The 26,976-nt window shown below is 33.8% G+C and overlaps 2 protein-coding genes across 2 annotated transcripts in view; one reads left to right on the forward strand and one right to left on the reverse strand.

Moving 5' to 3' along the window:
* The window catches only part of LRRC40 (leucine rich repeat containing 40), a 61,779-nt gene that overhangs the window by 33,459 nt on the left and 1,344 nt on the right, over positions 1–26,976 (reverse strand). Inside the window, exons 2-7 of the mRNA XM_027573002.2 lie at positions 13,437–13,618; positions 12,285–12,358; positions 9,338–9,464; positions 6,132–6,255; positions 2,456–2,598; positions 857–1,029 (exon numbers count right to left, since the gene is read on the reverse strand). Coding sequence (XP_027428803.1) covers positions 857–1,029; positions 2,456–2,598; positions 6,132–6,255; positions 9,338–9,464; positions 12,285–12,358; positions 13,437–13,618 — 823 coding nt within the window. The remainder of the gene's footprint in view (positions 1–856; positions 1,030–2,455; positions 2,599–6,131; positions 6,256–9,337; positions 9,465–12,284; positions 12,359–13,436; positions 13,619–26,976) is intronic.
* LOC113915131 (cytochrome c oxidase subunit 7B, mitochondrial) lies at positions 24,604–25,086 on the forward strand. Its single transcript, XM_035727316.1, has one exon. The coding sequence runs from the start codon at positions 24,708–24,710 to the stop codon at positions 24,948–24,950; it is 243 nt and encodes an 80-aa protein (XP_035583209.1). The 5' UTR covers positions 24,604–24,707; the 3' UTR covers positions 24,951–25,086.

Here is a 26,976-nt window from a genome sequence, read left to right on the forward strand (position 1 = left end):
TGCAACTCATGGTCATCCTTTAAAGATCATATGGTGGGACCAGAGTGAGGCATGACCCTGAAGGTGAGTGTGCTCTTAAATTCTGTGCTCTAGGCACTTAACTTGCCTCACCCTAGTCCCAGTCCTAATGATCATCTAAAAACATTTTTTCTGGAGTGCTGGGTGGCTCAGTCAGTTGGGCGTCTGCCTTCGGCTCAGGTCATGATCCTAGGGTTCTGGGATTGAGCCCCACATCAGGCTCTCTTGTCAGCAGAGAGTCCCCTCTCCTTCTGAGGAGGAGTCCCCTCTCCTTCTGCCTGCTGCTCTGCTTACTTGTGATCTCTCACTCTCTCTGTGTCAAAAAAAATATAAATAAATCTAAAAAAATAAAAAAAATACATAAAAACGTTTTTTTCTTCTACAAAATCTGCCCTGATTCCTCTCAATAAATTGCTGATACCTCTATTTCCTTTAAGTCCTCAAAGCATTTTATATCTCTCCCATGGCTTTACATTCATTTAATAAATTCAACAAATATTTATCAGGTACCTTCTAAATACCCAGACACTGATCTACGAGTTAGAGATAGAGCAGTGAACAAAACAGATAAAAATCCTGACTTCTTAGTTTATGTTCTAAGTGGATTAGAAACTTATAAAGATATCTGATTCTATCAGTATTTTAAGCTTGCTGCCAAGGACCAAATCTAACCATTCTTTGTAAGTATGCATATGATACTTGTTCAATAAATGTTTAGTGAATTCAATTGAGAAAAAAGATCTCTACATGTTTTTTTACAAACCTTATTTACTTATTAACTTATGAATTATAAGCAAATGCAGGTATGATTTCTTATTCCTTTGATCTTTAAACTTACCTACTAATATCATTGTTGCTTAGGTCAAGCCTTTCCAAAGACTGTAGTAGTGTAATTTCATCTGGAACAGATTTTAACTTATTATCCCGCAGGTCTAGCACAAGGATAGAATTCAGATGCTTAAGATGTTCTGGCCCTAATATTTCAATCTGGTTTTCACCTACATGTAATTCCTACAAAACCAAAGATGAATCATATGTATTTCTGTATTCATTTTATATTAGATAATAAAAATAAAATTGAAATCTTAATTTCAAATCACTGAAAAATACATGGAAAAAACGTAAGTTTCTAATTACTAAGGTGCTTAAGTTTTCAATTACAATTAAGCTAAAAATGGTAAAAACAACATTTTCAAGGATTTTCTGATAATTTAAAAATAATTAAAGATATAATCTGGCAGAAAGTTCAAAGTTTACAAACTAAAGCACAGAAATGATTTAGTAGTTACATTTATAGAATTAATAAAAATACAAATCCAAGAACGATGCTGATAAAAAACGTAAAGTTTAAAAATAAGTTGGAATGAGCATAAAAAGTTATAATCAGTTTGTTGTTATTTATTTATTTGAGAGAGAGAGAGAGAGCGTGCAAGTGAGCAGGTCAGAGGCAGAGGGAAAGAGAAAAACAATCTCCAGGAGACTCAATGCTCTGTGGGGAGCCCTACACAGGGCTCCATCTCACAACCCTGAGATCATAACCTGAGCAGAAACCAAGAGTCAGACACTTACCCAACTGAGCCACCCAAACACTCTTCATTAGTGATTATTAAATATAGTGATTTCCCATTAACAGAATCTATAATTATCAGATGTACAACTGATCTTTAAATAACTTTTTCAGTTCCTTTTATCACTGCCACCATTCTGTTTAAGAGAAGCTCTTTTAACTCTAACACATAAAAGTATACATGAAGGAAAACAAAGCATGGCAAATTTAAAAGACAATGTTAATGCTATATACTTAAAACCAAAAGAAAGTAATTAATTTTAAACAGACCCAATTATGATCAGGTAAACATGAGCAGTGGCAACTTACAGAATTAGATACATATTCCTTCCTAGTACTCCAGGTGTCCTACAGTATGACTCCACCTTACTATGTTAGCCTCATTATCTACCTCTCCAGTTATATACTACTCTCCAGATGAAATGTACAAATTCCTATATTTAAGTTAATTATTTCTTTAAAAAAAAAATCTACTGCTGGGCGCCTGCGTGGCTCAGTCAGTTAAGCATCTGTCTTCAATTCAGGTCATGATCCCAGAGTCCTGGGATCGAGCTCGGCATCAGGCTCCTTGCTCAGCAGGGAATCTGTTTCTCTCTCTCTCTCTTTCTCTCTCTCTCTCCCTCTGCCCCTCCCCACTGTTTCTTCTCTCTCTCTCAAATAAGTAAATAAAATCTTTAAAAAAAATTTACAAGCTTCTTAAAAAAATCTACTGCTAACAATACCATTAACATAGACTAAAATTCTGAAAAATATAGGAAAAACATTGCAATTATAAATAATACATATTCCCAATGTAAAACAAGATTAAAAATTTCATTTTCATAATTAACTTTTGGAAAATACATAGTTTAATAATCATCTAAATATTACCTTTAATAATCTACAAGAAGGAAATTCTGGTAGAAAACGTAATTTATTCCTCCTCAAATAAAGCAATTCTAGTGACTCCATGTTAGCCAATTCAGGGGGTACAGCTTCCAAGAGATTTGAATTACAATCCAAATGCTTTAATCCTATAATACATAGTAAGTGAAAAACAAAAATATTTTAATAAAGAGAAAAATATTGATCTATAATTGTATATACATTCAAAAAATGTGTACATCATCATGAATTACAAACCCATGCCACTATATACTGCTATAATAATAAAGAATACTAGAATACCACTGAATGAAATAAACATAAACTGAGATTGCTTTTATTAATTATAATTAAAGAGATACAACATTAAAAATGATGTTTAGGGCACCTGGGTGGCTCAGTTGGTTAAGCGACTGCTTTCGGCTCAGGTCATGATCCCGGAGTCCAGGGATCGAGTCCCATATCGGGCTCCCTGCTCAGCAGGGAGTCTGCTTCTCCCTCTGACCTTACCCCTCTTGGGCTCTCTCTCTTACTCTCTCTCTCTCATAAATAAATAAAATCTTTAAAAAAAATGATGTTTAATAATGGTCCAAGTTATCTTTGTAATGGTAAAAAACAAAATACTCCAGTACTCTGTTAAAGTATTCTAAAATATACAAACTACAGACTATATTATTTCCCTCAGTTATTATACATCTTTATTTTTTTTTAAGATTTTATTTATTTAGAGAGAGAGAGAGCAGGGGGAGGGGCAGAGAGAGAGGGAGAAAGAGAATCTCAAGCAGATTCCACAGTGAGCATGGAGCCTGACCCAGTGCTTGATCTCACAACCCTGACATCATGACCTAAGCCGAAATCAAGAGTCAGCCGCTCAACCAACTGAGCCACAAAGGCGCCCCAGTAATTATATATCTTTCAAAAGAAAAAGTTTAAGGTGGTTAAAGACATACATGCATGCATACTAGCTGTATGAATGGATGTCAAATAACTGGCTAGTAGTAGCTTAGACACATGTATTTAAATTTGGCAAGTTGACTTTCTGTCAAAAAGCCTTGGATTTCTATGCTTGTCCCCCTATTCTTCCATCTATCCATACTGCTTCTTTCTCCCTCTGTCTTCTTTCTTTTCTTTTCTTATTTTTGTTTAAATTACATGCTTTCTCTAACATCTTAGCTAACACTATGGACAAGAATGCATACTATAGCTCAAGAAGGATGTTCTTACTCGCAGCATCTCTCTTACCTCCTGGATCTATCTTTCTTAAAAAGGCATATAAGAAAACAAAAATGGAAAAAAGTAAAGGTCTTCCTTCCCTTAGGAATTCAATAAGCAGCTTTCTCCCTAATACATATCACAGATTCTTCTACTTACAATGGCCACCATATTTTCCATAATTCACTCTCAACCCTCTAGTTCGAATAGGTGATAAACACTTTACAACTTTTTTGCTATACTTTGATCCTATCAATTTTAACATAATGCAAGACTTGAGTTGATATTGCCTTAGACTGCTTCTTTTAGTATTTAAAGATGCTAACTGCTTTCAAAACAAATGTAATGGTACTACTTTCAACAAATACTATAATAATTTATGTATTACTTGACTAGAGCATTTTTAAAAATGTCACAACTGGGAGCCTGGGTGGCTCAGTCCATTAAGTGTCTGCTTTCGGCTTAGGTCATGATCCCAGGGTCCTGGGATTGAGCCCCTCATCAGGCTCCCAGATCAGCGGGGAGTCTGTTTCTCCCTCTGCCTCTCCCTTTCCCCCTGTTTGTGCTCTCTCTCTCACTCTCAAATAAATAAATAAATATAATCTTTAAACATAATAATAAAAAAATAAAAAATGTCACAATGTGATTCACCTCAAGTCCAGTAAATTCTATAAAGAAAAGTTTGTTTTAAAAGTTAGACACTATAGTTTCACAACTGTTTGCATTTAAGAGCACTGATAATATAAGCAGTGCATAGTGGAAAGAGCAATGGGGATGGAGTTAAGAGGATTCAAGCCTTATAGAACTGTTGTGATTCAAGCCTTGGCTCTATAACACATAATTTTTCTTTTTTTAAGATTTTATTTATTTGACAGAGAGAGACACAGCGAGAGAGGGAACACAAGCAGGGGGAGTGGGAGAGGGAGAAGCAGGCTCCCCACTGAGCAGGGAGCCCGATGCGGGGCTCGATCCCAGGACCCTGGGATCATGACCCAAGATGAAGGCAGACGCTTAATGACTGAGCCACCCAGGCGTCCCTATATAACATAATTTCTAAGCGAGGTTTATGAATCTTTAAAATGTAAAAAATATTCATCCCCCTAACTTACACCCTCCTAACATCACAACTTTGTGATGGCAAAACAATATATGTAAAAGCATTTGAGTTATAAAGAACCACACAAATGTTAGATGTTGTTCTTGGCGTCCAGTCCTTAATAGTGAAATAACAACTAAATGTCCTATTGGTGATAGTTTAAAAGTATCACTGTCATAGCTAAAGGAAGAAAGCATCTGATCATTAATTATATAGTATATTTATATATATAAATATATAGTATATTTATACTGCTATAAATTCAAAGTATTTTTCTACTGATTTCCCTCTTTTCCCATCTCTCAAGATATGTTCACCCAACTGATGAAAAAAAAAATCCAAGCTTCTTATATATTAAGATAATGTATTTTATGTTTAGCTCTACTTTTTAATACCTTTATTGAAAAATGGCAAAGATAAGCAAAGTCTTAATTACCGGTGTCCCAAGTAAAGGCTCCCCTAAAATATCAACTGGATTTATGGAAGATTTAACTTATGTATTCCTATTACAAATGACAAATGACTACTAATATAAGTAAAACAGCACAATTTTACAAATTTATCTCAAAATGATTTGTAATCAACTATATAAAATCAGTCCTATAACTTCCACAAGATGGAGGTTTAAAAAAATGAAGAGGGCTTATATCTGATTAGCAGAAAAGACTAGATAAGGTAAATAGTGTACAGCTGACACACAGTATGTTCATCAGCCAAGTAATAATAATAGTTTACTTTTAAACAAAAAAAATCACTATAATGATTTTGCCCTCTAAATCAAGAATTCTAAGATAATTAAGTATAATTATTTAAAAGGTACTAAAATGTGCCTTCAATTTCTTTATCCCTTAATGTTAGTTCTAGAATATGTTAAATATGATGGTGATATGGTAAACTCCAATAGAATCATTATTTTAACCTTTAAAAAAAAAAAAAGATTGACCATTTGGGCAAAACTAGACTATCTCCTGGCATCATTACTTATGGACCACAAGGAGGCTACAGCTATAACATAACCACAAGTAGAATCTCCTATTAAAGGGGAATAAACTGAGTGAATGTTGAATGAATGAAGAGATAACATAGCTCAAAACCCTAATCAATATCTCAGGTATATAATTTTACCATAACTCATAATCATATTTTATTTTCCTCTTTTTAATATGCCAAAATATGCTTTTCGTGGGAACTGTTTAGGAAGTCAAGCTAGACAATAATGGTCTGGAGAAAATCTCACTACTTGCTATTATTTGTTTGACCCCATAAAATCTATTATTTTACTTCCCTGTAACTAATAACATTAAAATTTATCTTTCTAAATATAAGTTGCACCAACTTCACATTTATGTATGTTTTAAAATAGAGAAGATTTACTTTTCATTCCACTTATTTCTGCTGGCAAACTCTTCAGTTGATTACTGGAAAGATTGAGCCGCACCAGACTGGAGAGAGAAGAAAAACTAGCAGGAACAGTTGTAAGACGATTGTTGGAAATATCCTTTAGAAGGAGAAAGAATGAATGAATGAATCAATCAATTAATCAATCGATAAATAAATAAATAATTGATCCCTCGAAGGGTTTCCAGAATTTTGAGGAGAATGCAACATAAAGAAAGACTATTTCAAAGGTGATATGTTTTGTAACCCTCATTCACTGACAATTTCACAAGCCTGTCTTTCTTTCACAAGAAAGGAATCAGAATGAATTCTGACTTCAGAAATACTTTACATAAAGGTTTCTGTTATTGCTAAGTCATGCTATATCATGCATCATGTTTTTAATTAAAAAGTCCATTTGTCTATCTAATATTTATTGAGTACCTAGGATAATTAGGCAAATTTATAGGTAAACTGTAATATGAAAAGAAAAATGTCTTTGCAAGAGAAAAAAAATCTTGAAAGACAAAAAATAAAGCTGAGAAAATGGACATTTTAATTTTTAAGGAAAAAAATATTCCCTCTCGGTTCTTCTGCAGACCTCAGCAAGTCTGCTTTGACTAAGTGCAGAAGTTTACTCTACTCTCTGCTTTTCCTTTGTTCAAGATTATCTGTTTTTTTAAGTCATTGCTTCTGTTTTTTCTTTAAAACATAAACAGTTAAGAAAGAACTTTTTTTGAAACTCCATTTAAAAGACAATCAGATAATTCTTATGACATCTGAATTCGGTATAAGTACTCCATTAGCTATCAGCAAACTGTTAGGCAGGGCCAGTTGCAACAATGAATAAAAAAAAGTTACTTAAGGGAACTTGCTCTCTGAAGACCCATTTAGTCTAACATTAAACAATTACATTCTGTAACTCTAAATCAATTAAGAAGATGGTAAAAGGTAGAAACACTAGACCAGCTATTTTTTTTATAAAACACAGATACAATTATAAATAACACAAAATTATGTATCATAATCAACAGGAAACAACAATCTACAATTCCAATACTCTAAACACTAAGAATGAACAGATTACTATGAAATAAATACTTTGTAATATCAAAAGTTACTGATACTAAATGCAATGCAGTATTCTGGATTGGATCCTGGAACAAAGAAAAAAGGATATTAGTAGGAAAACTGGGAAAATCTTAATAAAATCTGTAGTGCAGTTAGTAATACTGTACCAGTGTTAATTCTTAGTTTTTCAAATGTCCCATGGGTATGTAAAATCTCAAATTAAAGAAAGCTAGGTGAAGAGTATATGGCAACTCTCTATTATCTTTATATTTGTGTAAATCTAAATTTATTTCAAAATAAAAAACTTAAAAAAGTTTTTGATACAGAAAAGATATTAATTCACAAATTCTTAAGATATTTTAAAAAACCCAAATCAACAAAATTACTAATAAAGTTAAACACTTAATTATTGCAGGGGCACCTGGGTGGCTCAGTTGGTTAAGCACTGCCTTCAGCTCAGGTCATGATCCCAGGGTCCTGGGATCTAGCCCCGCATCGGGCTCCCTGCTTGGCGGGAAGCCTGTTCCTCCCTCTCCCACCCCCCCTCCTTGTGTTCTTTCTCTAGCTGTCTCTCTCTCTCTGTCAGTTAAATAAGTAAATAAAATCTTAAACAAAAAAACCATTTAATTATTGCAGTCAATAATTAAATTAGATATAAAATAGAAGTACATTATACATAAATTAATCAGTATTTATGCTGTCATTTCTTCAATAAATATTCATTTAGTACCATTGCTAAGCAGCTTTTATATAACTTAAAGAAATATTACTAGCTTAAATTATTAAACATGCTTATACTTCTAATGTTGTGATATACTGTTGCTCACATTTATGATTTGATACTGAGTCCTTAATAATACGATTCTCAACTGAAATATCCTTTCATTATGCAAATGACTATCTGGGAACCCATAAAAAGGAAACAACTGGGAACTGCTACAGTTTATTAGGTTTCCTTTCTAATCTAAATACTCTTCTTTTTTTATTTATCAATTGCTATCTTTTACCATTACTTTATAAGAAAATCTGATGGCCCCTTCCTTAGCCATTCATTATATATACCTATGCTTTTGACTTTCCAAGCCTTACTTCCAATCTGATCAAATTGAAAGACAGATACTGAAGAATGGCTGTGGAGGGTTATAAATGTTGATTTCAAACACTAGAGCAGATGAGGGAAATATCAAGGAGGATGTATTTACAGGAAAAAAAAATAGAGGTAAAAGAATTAACTTCCCCTTTAATGAGAAATAAACTTTAAGACTAAATTGACGTAAGTTTTTGAAAATATGTAACAGGTAAAACAACAAGAATGTAAGAGGAGATAACTATGTGGAGTAAAGATTATATATTAGAACAAGTAATCTAATCTAGCTAGTCTTTCAGATCAAGTATTTTAGTGGAATCTTACTCCTTCAGGGGTATAATGGGAGAAAAAAAGGGATACACTTTAGAGTCAAACTGACATGTTAAAATCCTGAATTCATTACTTATTAGTTACATGGCTTCAGATAAGGTACTTTTTTTTTTAATAAACCGTAGTTCCATATCTGTATTAGGGGATAAAACTATGTACCTTGCTATATGTAAAGCACAAAGCAATGTGCCTATTATTCTCATTATTCTTAAAATAATATCTGTATTGCTTTATGGTTATCTCTATTTAGGTTGTGACATAGATGGAATGAAAATTTTGTGAGGTAAGGTGGACATTTTGAAAAATAGGGAAGAAAAGGCAGGCCTTAAAGGGACTGTCTGAACACTCAAAGGACAGGAGGGTTATAGGGACAATAAAGAAGGAATGGGTATACAAATGGAAATTCTTATATGCTAAAGACACCTTTCCCCTATTTTGCAAAGCCATAAAATCCTTTGAATAACAGTCATCCTTATCACCCCCTTCCCACACTCTATTCTTAAATTAAAACCTAAGGTGATTTTATAAGAAAAAATAGGAAAAATAAATTTACAATTACTAATTTAGCAATCTAATTGAATGCAGTTTCTGATAATCTAGTCCTATAATCATCTGTCCATGTTTTTCATGATTTCAATCATACATCCAATTTCTCAGCCTGATGAAAAATCACATCAGCCCCAAATTATATAAAAATTGGAAAATCACAACTTACCAAATCTTCTAAATTGAAAAGTTCAAATCCCTCTGGAATGCAAGTTAGTTCATTATGCTGGAGATATAGACCTTTCAGGTTTCTTAAATTTGTAATTTCTTCAGGAAGTATTTGCAGTTTGTTATGGCTATTGATTGATAAAATAAATGCTGAGTAATTCAGTAACAACATAATAAATATTTGTAAAGGTATTTTTGCTAACCAACTACATGGGCTCATTTTTAAAGATGAAATATGGTTACTAATTCTAAAAACTTATCAAACTTCACATCCTGAAAGTATATAACTCATTAAGATTATAGTCATCTAAAGTAATCAAATTGAGAGTTTCAAAGAAAACAAAGAAGTAAAGGTTTTTATTTTTTTTTTTAAGATTTTTATTTATTTGACAGAGAGAGACACAGAGAGAGAGGGAGCACAAGCTGGGGGAATGGGAGAGGGAGAAACAGGTCTCCCTCCGAGCGGGGAGCCCGATGTGGGGCTCGATCCCAGGACCTGGGACCATGACCTGAGCCGAAGGCAGACGTTTAACAACTGAGCCACCCAGGTGCCCCAAGAAATAAAGGTTTTTAACCAAATAATTTGTGAACTTTTGATTGCTTCCTTATAACCTACTCTTGATTTTATACGCAATGTGAGAGGATACATTGGACTCTTAATTTTTCATACTGTATCTGAATTTTATTTTATTTTTTTTAAAGATTTTATTTATTTGAGAGAAAGAGAGAGAGAGAGAGTAGTGCTCATGTGAGCACAAGTTGGGGGAGGGGCGGAGGGAGAAGGAGAAGCAGGCTCACCAGTGAGCAGGGAGTCTGAAGCAGGGCTCGATCCCAGGACCCCAAGATTATCACCTGAGCCAAAGTCAGACACTTAACCCGACTAAGCTACCCAGGCGCTCCTGTATCTGGATTTTAGGATTCTGACAGAGATATGGGCACATATACACTACAATGGAGTCACAGCTTCTATGGGGAATATGTTTCTAAGCTAGCACTCAAGACAAAAATAGCTATTTCTGTTTAAGGGCCTGGTATGTCCAGCTGAATGTAATGTGCAACTCCACTCTTCTTTGTACTTAGTTTTACCTTCAGCTCAGTCCTTCTGTAGAGGTACTTGGTTTATTTTTAGAAGTCCCAAGTCACTGAAGATGATACACTCCCTTATAATTAAGAGACGACCTGATTTAATTTATTCCCAGATTTACCTCAACTATTCACTTAGGAATTCCATTCTATTTTCATGCCATCTACAATTACTTAACAAATAACAGGGTGAAATGAGAAATATAATGGGGTAAAAATAACCTTAAATTATATAAAAATAAAACTAGTTGGAACAAAAATACCAAAAGATGTCTTCTAAAATAAATAAAAACCACTAAAAAATTGTCAAAAATTGGTTATTATTGTTGGTCACTTAATTGAAATCTTTGTAGATTTCACAGGGATGTAGTTGGGCAGAGATGTAATTCTAACTACATATTTCCTCCATTCCTCTCCCCATCTATTTCCTCCATCCTAACACTTATACTCGGAAGTGTTGGAAGCTAAAGCTAAAGCCAAAGCCATACCCAATCCATACTCCCTCATATATTCTCTCAACCCTCCCCATTCTTGCCTTTGCAGGCCACATCCTGCCTTGGACTTGATGGGGAACAGGTTCTGATGTAGCTCTCAACAACTAGCACCTTTTATGTATAGATATTTTTGTTGATTTGTTGTAATTTTTTCAATAGATGAGGACTGTAACTTAAGGAAACGTTTTCCCTCAGGGCAATTAATTTACCCACAGAATACTGAGACTTGATTATGCTATGTTAGATAGATCTGTAACCATACCAATTTTATGAACCACAGTTTTTCAAACTATGTTTTGAACACTTAATAAACCTTTTTATTTTATCTCCTAAATGAAATCTTCCCAAAATCCCTTTCCCCTAATCTGCACATATGTAATACACATAAGGTACTTATTTCCTGGAAGTCTAGATGTGTATTAAAGGTCAAATAAAGTTAGCCAGAGCCTTAGCCACCTGGCTTCCCACATACCTATCAACAAGGACCAGAAACATATCTGTAGAACTCCAGGAGTCCTCAGAAAAGTTTCAAAGCTACTAATACTAAAACCATGACATTTTTCATCATTAATGAAAGAATTATTTCAAATTTTTTCCTATTGCTTAACCTAGATATTTTTTTAGAATATAAAAGTAACTTAAAACCTGAGATATCAACAAAAAGCTTACTAAAATAACCAGTAAAAATTGCTACATAAAAATAAAACAAAAAGAGGACACATGGGTGGTTCAGTTAGTTAAGCATCTGCCTTTGGCTCAGGTCATTATCTCAGGGTCCTGGTATTGAGCCCAAGGTCCTCAGGCTCCCTGCTCAACAGGGAGTCTGCTTGTCCCTCCCTCTCTGCCCCCCTGCCCACTTGTGCTCTCTCTCTCAAATAGATAAAATCTTTTTAAAAATTAAATAAACAAATAAAATAAAACAAAAAGTACTTAAAAAAATCAACTGGCCTTACATTTATAAAATCAGAAAAACATGCAGGCAATTCTGCAAAAATAATAAAAAATTCAACAAAAATAATCTGAGAAAATTTAAAATTCTTACTCTGGGGTGCCTGGGTGGCTCGGTCGGTTAAGTGCCTGCCTTTGGCTCAGGTCATGATCCCAGGGTCCTGGGATCAAGTGCCGCATTGGGCCCCCTGCTCAGTGGGGAGTCTACTTCTCCCTCTACCCACCCCGTTCTCTCTCTCTCTCTCACACTCTCCCTCAAATAAACAAAATCTTTAAAAAAAAAATAAATAAAAATTCTTACTCTGCTTTTACCACTTTGAGTTAATACAAAAATATTTTCTAGTATTAAAAAAAATTTTTAAAGAATATTAGATTTACACCCTTATATTAGCAATATTGAAATTAAATAAGCTTAAATTTTACCTGACATTAAGTTTCTGAAGATTTTCTAACTCTTTTATAGCAGAAGGAAGGGATGTCAGCTGATTATCATGTATCTAAAAGTTATTAAAAAACAGTCAATATCTTAGTCTTTTAATTAACCAAATGAGTTTGCCATTGTACAGAATTTTTCAACAATAATTCTGCTATTCTAATTCAATAGTATACTTGGAGTATTGTTAATTTGTTCTATGTATAGAAGAAGAAAAGGAATTTGAAGTTGACTAAGCCCCTGTTCACAAGTCATGAAGTGATAAGTCATCAATTTTAAATATTGCAATTAAAAAAAATAACCTTACCTCATTCAGTGGAATTTCAATCTCAAATGAGAGATGAGAGGGTTAGAAACTAATAGCACTTGGTGGTATAATTTATGTCAACATATACAAAAAATGAAAAGAAAGAGGAGGGGGCCCTCTATTATGTTCTCATATTATTTTTAAGATATAAGGAAACTTAGAGAACACCTAAGTCAATCCATTCATTTTGCAAATGAGGAAAATAAAAACTTCTCTAGAAATTTGACCAGATCCAACACTTTCAGACATGAATTGGAAGATTTCTGATGTTCCTAAGTAAAGTACATCAAAACTCCAGATTGTGAAATAAACTACTCATGCTTTACAATATGACATGGCAATGAGACTAAAAAATAGTCCTTGAATAAACACACAAGAAGTTCAATAATTTAAGTCAGTATTGAAGTTTAAAAAAAAAAAGTAATTTCAAGTACTGCTTTAACGTCTAGAATGATGAAGAGAAAAATAACAGCAATAAAAGAAAAAAGATGAGCAACAGCAACCACTTGTTAAATATGGATTCTGTTTGCATGCAATAATGCATTCAATTCTAAGAACAATTTTTAAAAATAGGTAGTAGTGTCAGTCCTGGTTTATAGATGTGGAAACTGAGGTATAATGAAGTAACTTTCCCAAGGTCACACAGCTATCAAGTGACGCAGTCAGAATTGGAAGCCTTATGATCTGTAAGTGCACTCTTAACCATCATGCTATGCCTATCAATAATTTATTTTTCCTTACGTTCTACCAATTAAACACGTGTTTTCTGCTTATCAAAGCCTAAATTTACCTTTAGAGTCTCTTTAACAAGCCCTATTGATACCAGTCAACTTACATCAAGAACAGTGAGTGCAGGCAGGAGTCGTAGGTCATCTGTCAGTGACTTAAGTTTATTGTTGGATATGATTAGTTTGGTCAAATCCGTCTGCTCCCACCATCGCTCAGTAGCACTGAATGAAAGATTCTGATTAGCTTCCTCAGGAATATCCACATTTATTCTCCAGACACATTGAGGTACTATTTCCATCACCACCACACCAAAAAGAAAGAAAACAAGAAGTGAGATACTAAGTGACATACTTTTATAATAGCCATTCAGTTTATCTATTGAAAAGCATTTTCTGAAACATTAAAAACTTTTTAGGGGCGCCTGGGTGGCTCAGTCGTTAAGCGTCTGCCTTCGGCTCAGGTCATGATCCCAGGGTCCTGGGATCGAGCCCCGCATCGGGCTCCCCGCTCCGCGGGAAGCCTGCCTCTCTCTCTCCCACTCCCCCTGCTTGTGTTCCCTCTCTCGCTGTGTCTCTTTCTGTCGAAAAAATAAATAAAATCTTTAAAAAAAAAAAAAAACTTTTTAAAAAGAGCAATAAATTACAACTAAAGTTGATTTTGTTCAAAAACATAATGTGAGGGCGCCTGGGTGGCTCAGTTGGTTAAGCAACTGCCTTCGGCTCAGGTCAAGATCCTGGAGTCCCAGGATCGAGTCCCGCATCGGGCTCCCTGCTCAGCAGGGAGTCTGCTTCTCCCTCTGACCCTCTTCCCTCTCGTGCTATCTCTCATTCTCTCTCTCTCTCAAATAAATAAATAAAATCTTTAAAAAAACCAATGTGATATGTATTTTATATATTAAATCTTACTTTTATTTTTTTTAAGATTTTATTTGTCAGACAGAGAGAGAGAGAAAGAGCACAAGCAGGGGGAGGGGCAGATAGAGGGAGAGGGAGAAGCAGGCTCCCCACTGAGCAAGGAGCCTGATGCGGGACTTGATCCCAGGACTCTGGGATCATGACCTGAGCTGAAGGCAGACGTTTAACCATCTGAGCCACCCAGGTGCCCCTTACTTTTATTTTCATTCAACTATATTTACTATACACATACTCTGCACAGCGCATTGTAGTAGATATATAAGACAATAAAGAAGGGACTTTATCATTATGCTAATACAATAAAAGCATGAAAATCAACATTTACAAGGTGATGTCATAAGTTTTATAACAGGAGTATATACTGAGAAAGCACTAGTAATAATAATATCTAATAATAATAGCTAACATTTACAAATACCAGGCAATTTTCTAACATACTCATTTAAACCTCATAATAACTCTGAGGTAGGTGCTATTACCATTCTCATTTATAGACAAGAAAAATGGGGCACAGAATGTATAATTTACCTAGGGCTATCCAGCTAGTAGGTAGCAGAAATGGGATTCAAACACGTGCAGAGCTATATTGTCTTGACTCTCAGGGGACATTTGGAAGGCATAACTAATTCTGGTAGCTGCTATTTTACCTAACATACAATTTTATTTCCTACTCCATCACACAATATTGTGTGAATTCTACTGCAGCAAATACAGTAACCTCTTAAACACAGCAAATAAGACCATATAAATTGAACAGGGAGAGTCCAGGTTCACCACTATAAAATCTGAAACTCCAGAAGGTATTAACTTGCTATAGCGTTGTAGCAAAACTATTTTAGAGTCCTTCATTCCAGGGCACCTGGGTGGCTCAGTCGGTTAAGCGTCTGCCTTCGGCTCAGGTCATGATCCCAAAGTCCTGGGATCGAGCCCTACATCGGACTCCCTGCTCAGTGTGGAGCCTGCTTCCCCCTCTCCCTCTGCCCACCCCCCAACCCCTCTTGTGCTCTCCCTCTCATTCTAATAAATAAAATCTTAAAAAAAAAAAGTCCTTCATTCCTTCATAAAAGTAGAACTACATAGTAGTATGATATAGAACTTTCAGCGGTTATTAATGAAGGCAACAATTGGTTATATCCTGCAGTCATTGACTAAGATGTCAGAATGAGACTAAATAGAAAGCTGTGGTCAAAGTTTCAAATTCAGGACACCGAAGTATAATTCAGGATTACTAATCTGATACAATGGTTTTATAGAAGCAAAGCAAAGCTCCTGAAATCCATGAGACTTACACTCCTTCAAAAAAATGGGGTATCTAGGGGCACCTGGGTGGCTCAGTTGGTTAAGCGACCGCCTTCAGCTCAGGTCATGATCTCAGGGTCCTGTGATCGAGCCCCACATCGGGCTCCCTGCTCGGCGGGAAGCCTGCTTCTCCCTCTGACCCTGCCCCTGCTTGTGTTCCTTCTCTTGCTGTCTCACTCTGTCAGTTAAATAAATAAATAAAATCTTAAAAAAAAAAATGGGGTATCTATATTCATATTAGAATGAATGAAAAGATCCCTTTCCTACCCCTTCTCTCTGGTTAGGTAGCCTCTTCTTTATACTTCTACCAACGAATCCAGATAATATGAATATTATAGAATATAAGTCCATTCATGTTTCTGTTTGTGGATAGAGGTTTATTTTTAAAGTAAAGCAAAATAAAAAGAATTCACTCTCCCCAACTTTTCTCAGAACAAAAGCACCATAAAATGTACCATTATTACTACTATTACTATTACCAGTACTACCATTATTATTATTATTATTATTTTGGTATATAGGTATGGATGGTTGAGTGGGAATAAGGAATAGAGATCAACTACAGATTAGCATGAGAATTTATTGACACCAAAAGAATCCATATAACTGGCGATGTTCATGTATTTGACTAAAAATCAATGTTACTCTTGAGAAAAAATTTTTTATAAGTCACCAATGTGCCATCCAGGTTCAGTCACCAACAAAAATTTCCAGAACAGAAAAACAAGGCAAGATGAAACAATACAAAACACACAAAAAGGTACAGAAAAAACTATGTGATATGCACAACTCTACTCCTAAGAAAATATATAGAGCATTTGTGCATCTATTTTTCTCTGATACCTATATATAGGTACATTAAGATGATTATAATTAAAAAGCAATGTAATAACAAATTTTGGGGGGATGAAGGCAGGGAGCACAAGAAATTCATACACAACATAATGAAAATATCTGTTACCCATCAACTATACTAAATGAATGTTACAATTTTATCATTATTTCAGATTTTTTTGTTACCAAAATTTGTCCTTGTGGGAACTATCAAGGAATGGATAACTGTTGATACTATATTGTTACTGAATATGTATCAATTTGCTTTACCATAAACACTGACATACTGCTCATTCTTTTCCCCCTTACAGTTTGTGAGGTATCCCAATTTCTTGAAGAACTTATAGCTTCAAGATTCATGTCACTTTTCTTTTCCTACCCACAAACACAAAGAACCACTAAAAGTTATAAAAAGTCCTAATTATTGAGGAATTCTATAGAGCCATCCTAAAATAGCTTACCAATGCGTGCAACAAATACAATCAGGTAAAGATAAATGTCAATAGGCATATAAATGTGAAAAAAAATTACTATGTAGTCAGGTTTATTTATTTATTTATTTATTTGGCTCCACACCCAGTGTGGAGGCCAACATAGGGCTTGAACTTACAACCCTGAGAACAAGACCTGAGCTGAGACCAAGATTTTGACACTTAGCCAACTGAGCCACCCAAGTGCCCCTCATAAAGCACCCAAGTGCTTTATGTAATATTTAAAGTATATACCTAATATTTAAAGTATATACACAAATATTTAAAGTATATACATAAATATTAAAGTATATACATAAATTTATAGAATAGTATAATGAAGTAACACTCCATGTATCCATCACCCACCTATAACAATTATCAACTCATGTCCAGTCTTGCTTCATAAATAATCTCATTTTATAATGATCTAAGCTACAGTCATAAACTAGAAAAAGAACCCAAAGTAAACAAAAGCAAAGAAATAGAGGGGAAATCAATGAAACAGAATAGATAAAAAACAATGAAACCAATACCTGTTCTTTGAAAATTGGAATATCACCTTAGATCCTACAGATGTTAAAAGGATAAGGGAATATTATAAACAACTTTACATCTATAAATTCAACAGCTTAATTAAAATGAACAAATTCCTTGAAAGAGGGAAAAAAAAACACAACAGCAATATAAAACCTGAATAGCCTTGCATCTATTAAAGAAATTGAATTTGCTATTTTAAATATTCCCATTTAAATATTTAAAACATATTTAAAACAAAGAAAACTCCAGGCCCAGATGGCTTCACTGGTGAATTCTAACAGACATCTGGAGTAGAAATGATATTAACTCTACATAGACTCTTTCAGTAAATGGAGGAAAGAACAATCCCTAACTCATTTTATAAAGCCAGCATTAGCCTGATACCAAAACCAGACAAAGACATTAAAAGAAAAAAAAAGAAAAAGAAAAAAACTACAAACTCCCTAATGATTATAGAGAGTTCCTATAACAAAATTCCTTAACAAATTTATTACCTACATATAAAAAAATACATCAGAATCAAGTGGGAATTACATCAAGAATGAAAGACTGTTTTAACATTTGAAGATCAATGAGATCTATCATATTAACAGAAAAAAAGACACCAATGATTCTCAAGAAATGCAAAAAAAAAAAAGCATCTGACAAAAATAAACAAGAAAAAGCTCTCAAAAACCTAAGTACTGAAGGGAATTCCTTCAACCTAATAGAGGGTTTCTATGAAAAGCATATAGCTAACATCATACATAATGGTAAAGACTAAGTGCTTTCACCCATTATCACTACTTCAGAATTTTACTCTGGGTCCTGACCAATGTAGTAAGATAAGGAAAATAAATAAATGGCATTCAGATTGGAAAGGAAAAAGTAAAACCATCTCTATTAGTAGAAAACATGATCATCTATGCAGAAAATCCTAAGGAATCTAAAAAAATTATATGGAATGGGTTTAGAGATTCCACAGAATTCAAGGTTAATATACAAAAATCAACTGTGCTTCTATGTACTAGCAATCAATAAATGAAAATATTTTTTAAATACTTAAAGATTTGTAAGACACAGCATCTAAAACGATGAAATACTCAGGGCTAAGCTTAACAAATATATGCAAAACCTTTGGTATGAAAATAAAAAATATTGCTGTGAAAATTTGGAGAAGGTCTAGATATGCAGATAAATATACCACATTACAAACTAATTAAGTTGTCACTTCTCCCCAAGGTGACTTACAGATTCAGCACAGTCCTAATCAAAATCTCGGACAGCGTTTCCACAGAAATTAACAAGCTGATTCTAAAATGTATTAACAAAATGCAAAAGAACTAAAATAGATAAAATAATTTTTGAAACAGTAGAAAAAAGTTGTGGAACTTAATGGTACTTGATTTAAAGTCTTGCCATAAAACTTGTCAAGACAGTGTATTAGTATAAAGATATATAAATCAATAGAAAAGATGAGTTCAGGAATATTCCATGCAATAATATATTATCAATTATTTTCAACAGAAGTGCCAATTTAATAAGAAATAGTCTTTTCAACAAATGGCACAACAAATGGTAAATTCATATGGATAAAAAAATGAACCTCCACCTTTACCTTATGACACACTCTAAAATTAACTTAAAATAGATCATAGACTTAAATATGAAAGACAAAACTATAAAACTTCTAAAAGAAAGCAGAGGAGAAAAATCTTCACAGCCCCTGGATGGATAAAATTTCTTAGTATAGAAAAAGTACAAATCCCAAAAGAAAAATAACTGATAAACTGGGCTTCCTCAAAACTGAAAACTTACGTTTTTCTAAAGAAATCATTAATCCTCAGACCAGGAAAATATATTAGATATCAATAGAGATAGATATCTGAGAAGTACTTCTGTTCCCAAAATATAAAAGTTCTTACAACTTAAATACAAAGAGCCCAATTTAAAAATAGACAAAAAATCTGAACACTTGGCAGAAGATATACAAATGGCCAATGAACATTGAAAAAGATGCTCAACATCATGAGTCATTAAGGAAGTATAAATAAAATCATAAGGAGGTACTACAACACAAGCACAAGAATGCTAATGTCAAAAAGACTCACAATACAAAGTGTTGGTAATGATCTGGAGCAAATGAATCTCTCATGTTTACTAGGAGCAAAAAGCTCAGTAAATTCTTATAAAGTTAAATATACACTTATTACTATATGTCAAGCAATTCTACTCCCAGGTATGTCACTCAACAGGAATGACAACATATGTCTACACAAAGACTTTACTTGAAAGCTCATGGCAGTTTTATTCATAACAGCCAAAAACTAGAAGCAAATCAAATGTTGATCACAGGTGAATGGATAAACAAATTGAGGTATATACATACAACAGACTATTACTCAACAGTAAAAAAAACTACTGATATAAACAACAGGGATGAACCTCAGAAAACATACTAAGCAAGAGAAGCCTAAAACAGAACAAAAATTGCAAATGTATAATTCCATTTAAATGAAATTCTAGAAGCAGCTAATCTATATTGACAAAAAGCAGATCACTGGTTGTGTGGAATTAGCGGTGGGGGTTGACTAACAAAAAAGGGGCATAAGGGAACTTTTTGAGTGTTGGAAATACTTTATATTTTTTATTGTGGTAGTGGTTACACAACTGTATGTATGTGTATGTGTGTGTGTGTGTGTGTGTGTGTGTGTGTGTGTACATATATATATGTCAAAATTCGCTGAATGGTATACTTAAAATGGATGCATAGTGTTTATAAATTATACCCCAATAAGGTTAACTCAAAATAAAATAAAGATGATGTAATATATCAAGGTAATCTTATGTATGCATATATTCCCATATTTGTATATATATATATATCAAATGAATAAACAAATTGAGGTATATATATATATATATGCATAAATACACATACATATATACACCTACACACACAGATATATATATTTCTCACAAGATGATAATTGTTTCAAACAGTACTACTTGATACAACTTTCTGCAATGATGGAAATATCCTATATGCTGCACTATTCAATATGGTAGCCACTAGCCGCATACAACACTTAAAATGTGGCTAAGGTGACTAAAGAACATGATTTTTAATTTTATTTAATTTTGGTTAATTAACATTTAAATAGCCATATGTAACTAGAGGCTTCCACAATGAACAGAATGGCCATGAATGAAGACTGAGAAAAGATTCCTTTGCATGTTTTTGGTGCATATTACTTTATCTTCTACTGACAATAGCTAATTATAGAAATGGGGACTACCTATGAGTTGATGGCAAAGAACTGCCTAATTTGGGGAAGATACTTAGAAGTGGGTAAGGGAAGAAACAGAGAAGAAATAAAAAAAAAAATGTTTAAAATGGTATTTACATGGAAAGCTAAAAGAATGTGTAGCCAGTAAACTACAGGAGCAACAAACCATGAAATTTAAAAATCTTTTTTGATGGTTTTGAACAGTCGCATAGATATAATGATCACCCATAGTATATATATTTCCTTAAAGTAGAAAATCGTAATCATTCCTATTAAGGTCTGTACCCTTGTATATGTAGATTCCATCTGCTAAAAGCTTGTAAATATATTAAACTATAATACACCATATCACATCATGGATGTATCACTGACCAAAGAGTCAGAGAACTAAGCGTTGGTTTAAACTGCGCAACTAATCAAACCAGCCAGTAATCCAGCATCTCTGGTTACCAATTTCCTTGTCGATTAAATAAGAGGGGCCCACAGTAACATAAAAGCTAGGTAGGATGCAGCAGTAGTAATACAAAAAGTCTTTTGCTAGGAGCAGAACAATATTTTATATCAGCTTATCCTACAAATACCATTCACTAAGCCCTCTACCAAATTATGAGGATTTTACAGGAATAAAGCAGTAAGTCCAGCACTATGTAAAAGATCAGGGAAAGCTCATTGATAAACATTCCAAATTTCTCCACATTTACATTACAGAAAGAATCCCATACTGACGATCCACAATACTGCAGTGTCACTTTCAGACTATCTTTAAAGTTTAATAAGAAACAAATATACTCACATACTTATACACACACACACACCCCACCAGAGTAAAATTAGTTATATAGAAGGCATTAACTCAGTTTCAGCTTGAGATTGACCCAGAGGAATGTATCTTTGTGTTTTAGAACACCTGAGTCATGGTTATGTTAGAATGCATGAAGAGAACTGTTCTCTCCTGAAGTCCAGCAGGATACTGTAAAAAACAAAAACAAAAACAAAAACAACAATGTTTAACATATAAAAAAGAAAACATTTTTACCAATCACTTTAAGAGAAAAACAAGTTTGAATTTGTACTTTAATTTGAGGGTACATTCAGCTTTATAGTGAAGATAAGCCTCACTGAAACTGTAATTCCATTCTTTCCAATCTGTACTTTTCCTGTGACAATAACTATGACAGATGGCATTCACTTAACTAATACCCCCCGTCCTCTCCTACTCAAGAAAACATACTAAAATGCAAATGAGTGAACATATTAATATAGGGATAAGTTTAAATTCTGTACTAATTTATTAAACACATTTTGGCACTGATAGTAACTTGAGATACACTTCTTAAGAGATTGAAACACTTAAGTTCAGAACTATTTTAACAGACCAAGAAATAGGAATGGCACTTTCAATTAACCATCTAGTTCCTTGTTTCATAACCCAAACAAGCAGACTTCCCTGGATTTCAGTATACTAAAAACTAAAGGTTTACCTCAAGATTCTGCTATTATACACAGATTAAAACACTTTCCTCTTGTTTTCATTTCTAAGAATGTTCAAGAACAGTTTATTTGGATGATCCACTCAATAGTTTTCTGGAATTATTTGTTATTAAAATCTGATACTTTGATTAATTCTTATTAGCTATTTAGACTATTAAATTCGATTAAGACAAGTAGTCAAAATAGAGTTAAGCTAAATAGTAAAGCAGAACACAGTTAATATAGATTTAAGGATGGTTGTTTAAAACTTGGGAAATATATGGTTTAGGTTACACTTTTTACTGTGTCATAACAAACTGTACATACGGAAAAATGCAAATTCTCAGTACCTTTAAACAGATGGCATGACATCGTGATGCCTAGAAGCCCTAAACCTATTTACTTAATTCCACAAATGTAAACTAACCAAACTGCTCTCTTCAAAATAAGGATACCCTTATGCCCATATTTCCCTTTCAAATAATATGGTTTCCAAACAAATTTAATTGGTTTGTTTAGTAAAGTATCCATTTACCAATTCTCCTGTCAGTTCAACAATGTGGTTTCCTTTAAAATTTACAGCATTCTTTTTGTTCCAAACTCTGGTACCTTTTACTTTCATTCAGTTTTTGATATATCACCCAAAAATATTTTCTACACTACTATTCTACCAATGTCACATAACCACAAGGCAACAATCAATACCTCCTTTTCAACTCCATCTTTCTTTTATCTGATCCAATGAAAAAGCTGCAGTATCTATACTAAATCAAACAATGATATATTTTTGTGTACTTGTTCAGAAAAAGAGCTGTCATTCAAAAATTTCCAGAATATTTCTAATATTCTTCTTTGATGTTGGTTATTAACAGTTATTTTGTTTCAGCACGCCTTTGTCAGTTTATAGAACTGACACTCAAGAATGATAACTTTAAAACTGCCAACAATATTCAAATGTTTAAGTAAATTATAGTAGTCATAAGATGAAATATTACAGTCATTAAAAATAATCAGGTTATTCAAGTGACATCAAAAAATGTCCAAAAAGAAGTCCAGCAGGACTCAGTGCAATTCTAAATTTGTTTAAAATAAAAAACACAAGGCAAATTATGCATCACAGTCACACAAAAAAATTTTAGAAAAACCTTCAAAATATCAACAGTGACTAACCCTGAATGATTATTTTCCCTTTTTATGCTTTCTATAAAATTATACGTTTTCTATAGTAGACACAATGCTTTTTTAAAGAAGAAAATGATAAATGGGTATTTTCATAAAAGAACTATGGCCTATCAAAAGAAAGGGTACTAAAAGCCATCAAGAGTACTCATTTCAGTTACAGGTAGAAATTAAGGTGTACTGGGTACCAGTTAACACCCTACTAGGGTAATAAAATGTCTCACTGCTCTTAGAGCTTCCACTAAGAAGAATCAATTCAAGGCCACCATCTAAAAGAAAGAATAAACAGAATTTTAACTGTTTTGGGTTATATACATCAAAATGAAAGGCTAGGTTCTATTTTTCCAATATAGAAATAATGGACATGAGCAATTTTAAATTGCTGCATAAATACGGAGGGAAGAAAGACCTGGAGTACAACACAAAGATTTGTTATTTGTTCAATAAGTGCAATTCTTAATAAATAAATTTGAATAAAACTTATATTCAAATGCCTATGTGACCATAAATTGTTTGAAGTGTTAATTTTCTTCTTCACGATATCTGGAAGAAACAAAGATAGCAGATATATAACAAATGCAATTTAAATAAGTATCTGTAACTCCCCACAGCATTCAAACACTTTCATATTTATTATCTCATGTCTTTCATATAAAATATCTCATGATATCTCATACATATTGATAGCAATCAGAAAGAAGCCATGTTTGATAATCGCTTTTGAACATAATTCATAATTTAGGTAATAACATTTGGAGATAATAATAAAAGTAATGAGTCTTTTTCATTTTTATTTATTTACTTGGAGATAGAGAGAGAAAGGGGGGTGGGGGCTTGGGGAGAGGGCAGAGGGAAAGGGAGAAAGAGAATATTAAGCAAGCTCCATGCCCAGTGTGAAGCCCGACATGGGGCTCGATCTTAGGACCTGAGATCAGGACTTGATCCGAAATTAAGGGTCAGATGTTTAACCAACTGAACCACCCAGGCAGCCGAAGAAGACTTTTTAAAAAATGAGGATATTTTAAAAAGTATAACAGTAAAAGGGACAAGATAGTAAAAGTTTATCAGAAAATAGTAATCATTTTTCTACAACTAATTTATGTCAAAAAACAAAACCACTTATGTAGCTTTCATCTATATGTCATATAACACAGACTTTAAAAAATCCTAACTAACAGGCCACTGGCCTTTTATGTATCACTTATTCATTGAACCTTAACTTACTGAACAGAGACATGCAGCATGAAAAGACAAAGGACAACCATGCTCAACAGTAAGAAAACAAACAACCCAGTTAAAAAATGGACAAAAAAGTTTTTTCAGGGCTCTTTGCAAGGAGACTTGGGACGAAGTTGTAGCAAAGCAGCAGCTACAGTTGCACCGTTGTATCTTCAGCTTCAGAATGTTTCCCATAGTCAGAACCGCTCTAAGTCGTCTCCGAGTTCAAAGCATTCCACAAACAATGGCAAGGCAGAGCCACCAGAAAAGGACACCTGATTTCCATGACAAATATGGTAATGCCGTACTAGCTAGTGGAGCCACTTTCTGTATTGCTGTATGGGCATATACAGCAACACAAATTGGAATAGAGTGGAACCTGTCCCCTGTTGGCAGAGTCACCCCAAAGGAATGGAGAGATCAGTAAACATCCCAGTTGGTGTAATACTGAATTGTTTCAAAACCAACTCATAATTGATGCCAAGTAAAAGCACTGTGCACCCATTAAAGTATGGCATGGTTGAAGAAATCAAGTACATTTGAAACCTTCAAAAAAAAAAAAATGGACAAAAGATCTGAACAGGCACCACACCAAAGAAGATATACAGATGGCAAACAAGCTTATGAAAAGATGTTCCACATCACATGTCATTAGGGAATAGTAAACTAAAACAACATTGAGACAGGACTACATACTTAATAGAATGGCTAAACTCCAAAAACCTGATAATACCAAATAGCAGCAAGGATGTAGAACAAGAGGAACTTTTATTCATTGCTGTTGAGAATGCAAAATGCTACATCCACTCTGGAAGACAGTCTGGCAATTTCCTACAAAGCTAAGCGTAGTCTTACCATATGATTTAGCAATGGCACTCCTAGGTTTACATCCAATTAGTTGAAAATTTACGTCCACACAAAAACCTGAGCACAAATAGCAGCTTCATTCATAACTGCCAATAGCTGGAAGCAACAAAGATGTCCTTCAAAAAGTAAATGGATAAAATGGCACATCCATACCATAGAATAATATCCAGTGATAAAAAGAAATGAATTATCAAGCCACAAAAAGACATGGAGGAACCTTAAATGCATACTGCTTAGTGAAAAAAGCCAGTCTGAAAAAGCTACTTATTGTGTGATTCCAATTATATGGTATTTGGGGAAAGGCAAAACTACAGGAGCAGAAAGAATGGTGGCTGCCAGGCTTGCCAGAATGAATAGGTAGAGCCCAGAGGATTTTTAGGGCAGTAAAACTGTTCTATATGATACCATAATGGTGGATACAGGACATTATGCATTTGTCAAAACTCAAAGAACTGTACAATACTAAGAGTGAACAGTAATGTGAACTATGGATTTTAATTAATAATAATGTATCAATATTAGTTCATCAACTGTAACAAGTACACTACATTAATGTAAGATGGTAATGAAGGGAAACCACAAGCTGGGGTAAGGGTGTATATGGGAACTCTGTACTATCTGTTCAATTTTCTGGAAACCTAAAACTATTCTAAAGAGACTGTTGTTCTACAACCTAAAAGATTGTTTTAAAAGATTAGTTGTTTGGGGAAAAGAATTTTTCATTACTGTTGTTGTTGAAGTATAGGATTCTGAGAAAAGATGGGAGGGCCTTGTAAATACTTAAGGGCAAGATTTCAAAAGGTTTTTGTATGTTGCACTAAGAACTTTATACTGAATCTTATGATGTATGGGGAGTCATTAAATGTGAGTGACATAATAAGATCCAGGTTTTAGAAAGATAACTCTTGGTGAGGACACTGTTTTAGAGTGTGAGACTTAAAGAAATCCAGGAAAGCATTTAGGAAGCTATTACAATGCTAACAGCGATAGCAATAAAAATGATAACAATTTTTACTGTGTCCTTTTTATTACCAAGGACTTTGTATTATCTCAATTAAATCTTAGTAGGCCCTATTATCACTATCACATTATAAATGAGAAAATAAGGTACAGTGAGATTAAGCATCTCAAAGTTACATGAGTGGGGCGCCTGGGTGGCTCAGTTGGTTAAGCGACTGCCTTCGGCTCAGGTCATGATCCTGGAGTCCCAGGATCGAGTCCCATATCAGGTTCCATGCTCAGCGGGGAGTCTGCTTCTCCCTCTGACCCTCTTCCCTCTTGTGCTCTCTGTCTTTCATTGTCTCTCTCTCAAAAAAATAAATAAAATCTTTAAAAAATAATAAAAAAAAAGTTACATGAGCCAAGATATGCAGATAAGGAGCATGGCTCCATAAGGGGCTATACATGTTTCAGAATTACAGAGGTTTGGGTGTCAAAGGTTGAACGACAAGAGATGTTGAAGGCTATAGCTAGATAAACACATTCTACATTATGATAACAAGGATTTCTTTTTGATTTATAAGCTACAAATACCATGTTCTTCTCCTATATTTTTCTCCTCTATGAAATACTATACAACCACTCAT

The sequence above is a fragment of the Zalophus californianus genome, chromosome 4, assembly GCF_009762305.2.
Source record: "Zalophus californianus isolate mZalCal1 chromosome 4, mZalCal1.pri.v2, whole genome shotgun sequence".
Classification (NCBI taxonomy): domain Eukaryota; kingdom Metazoa; phylum Chordata; class Mammalia; order Carnivora; family Otariidae; genus Zalophus; species Zalophus californianus.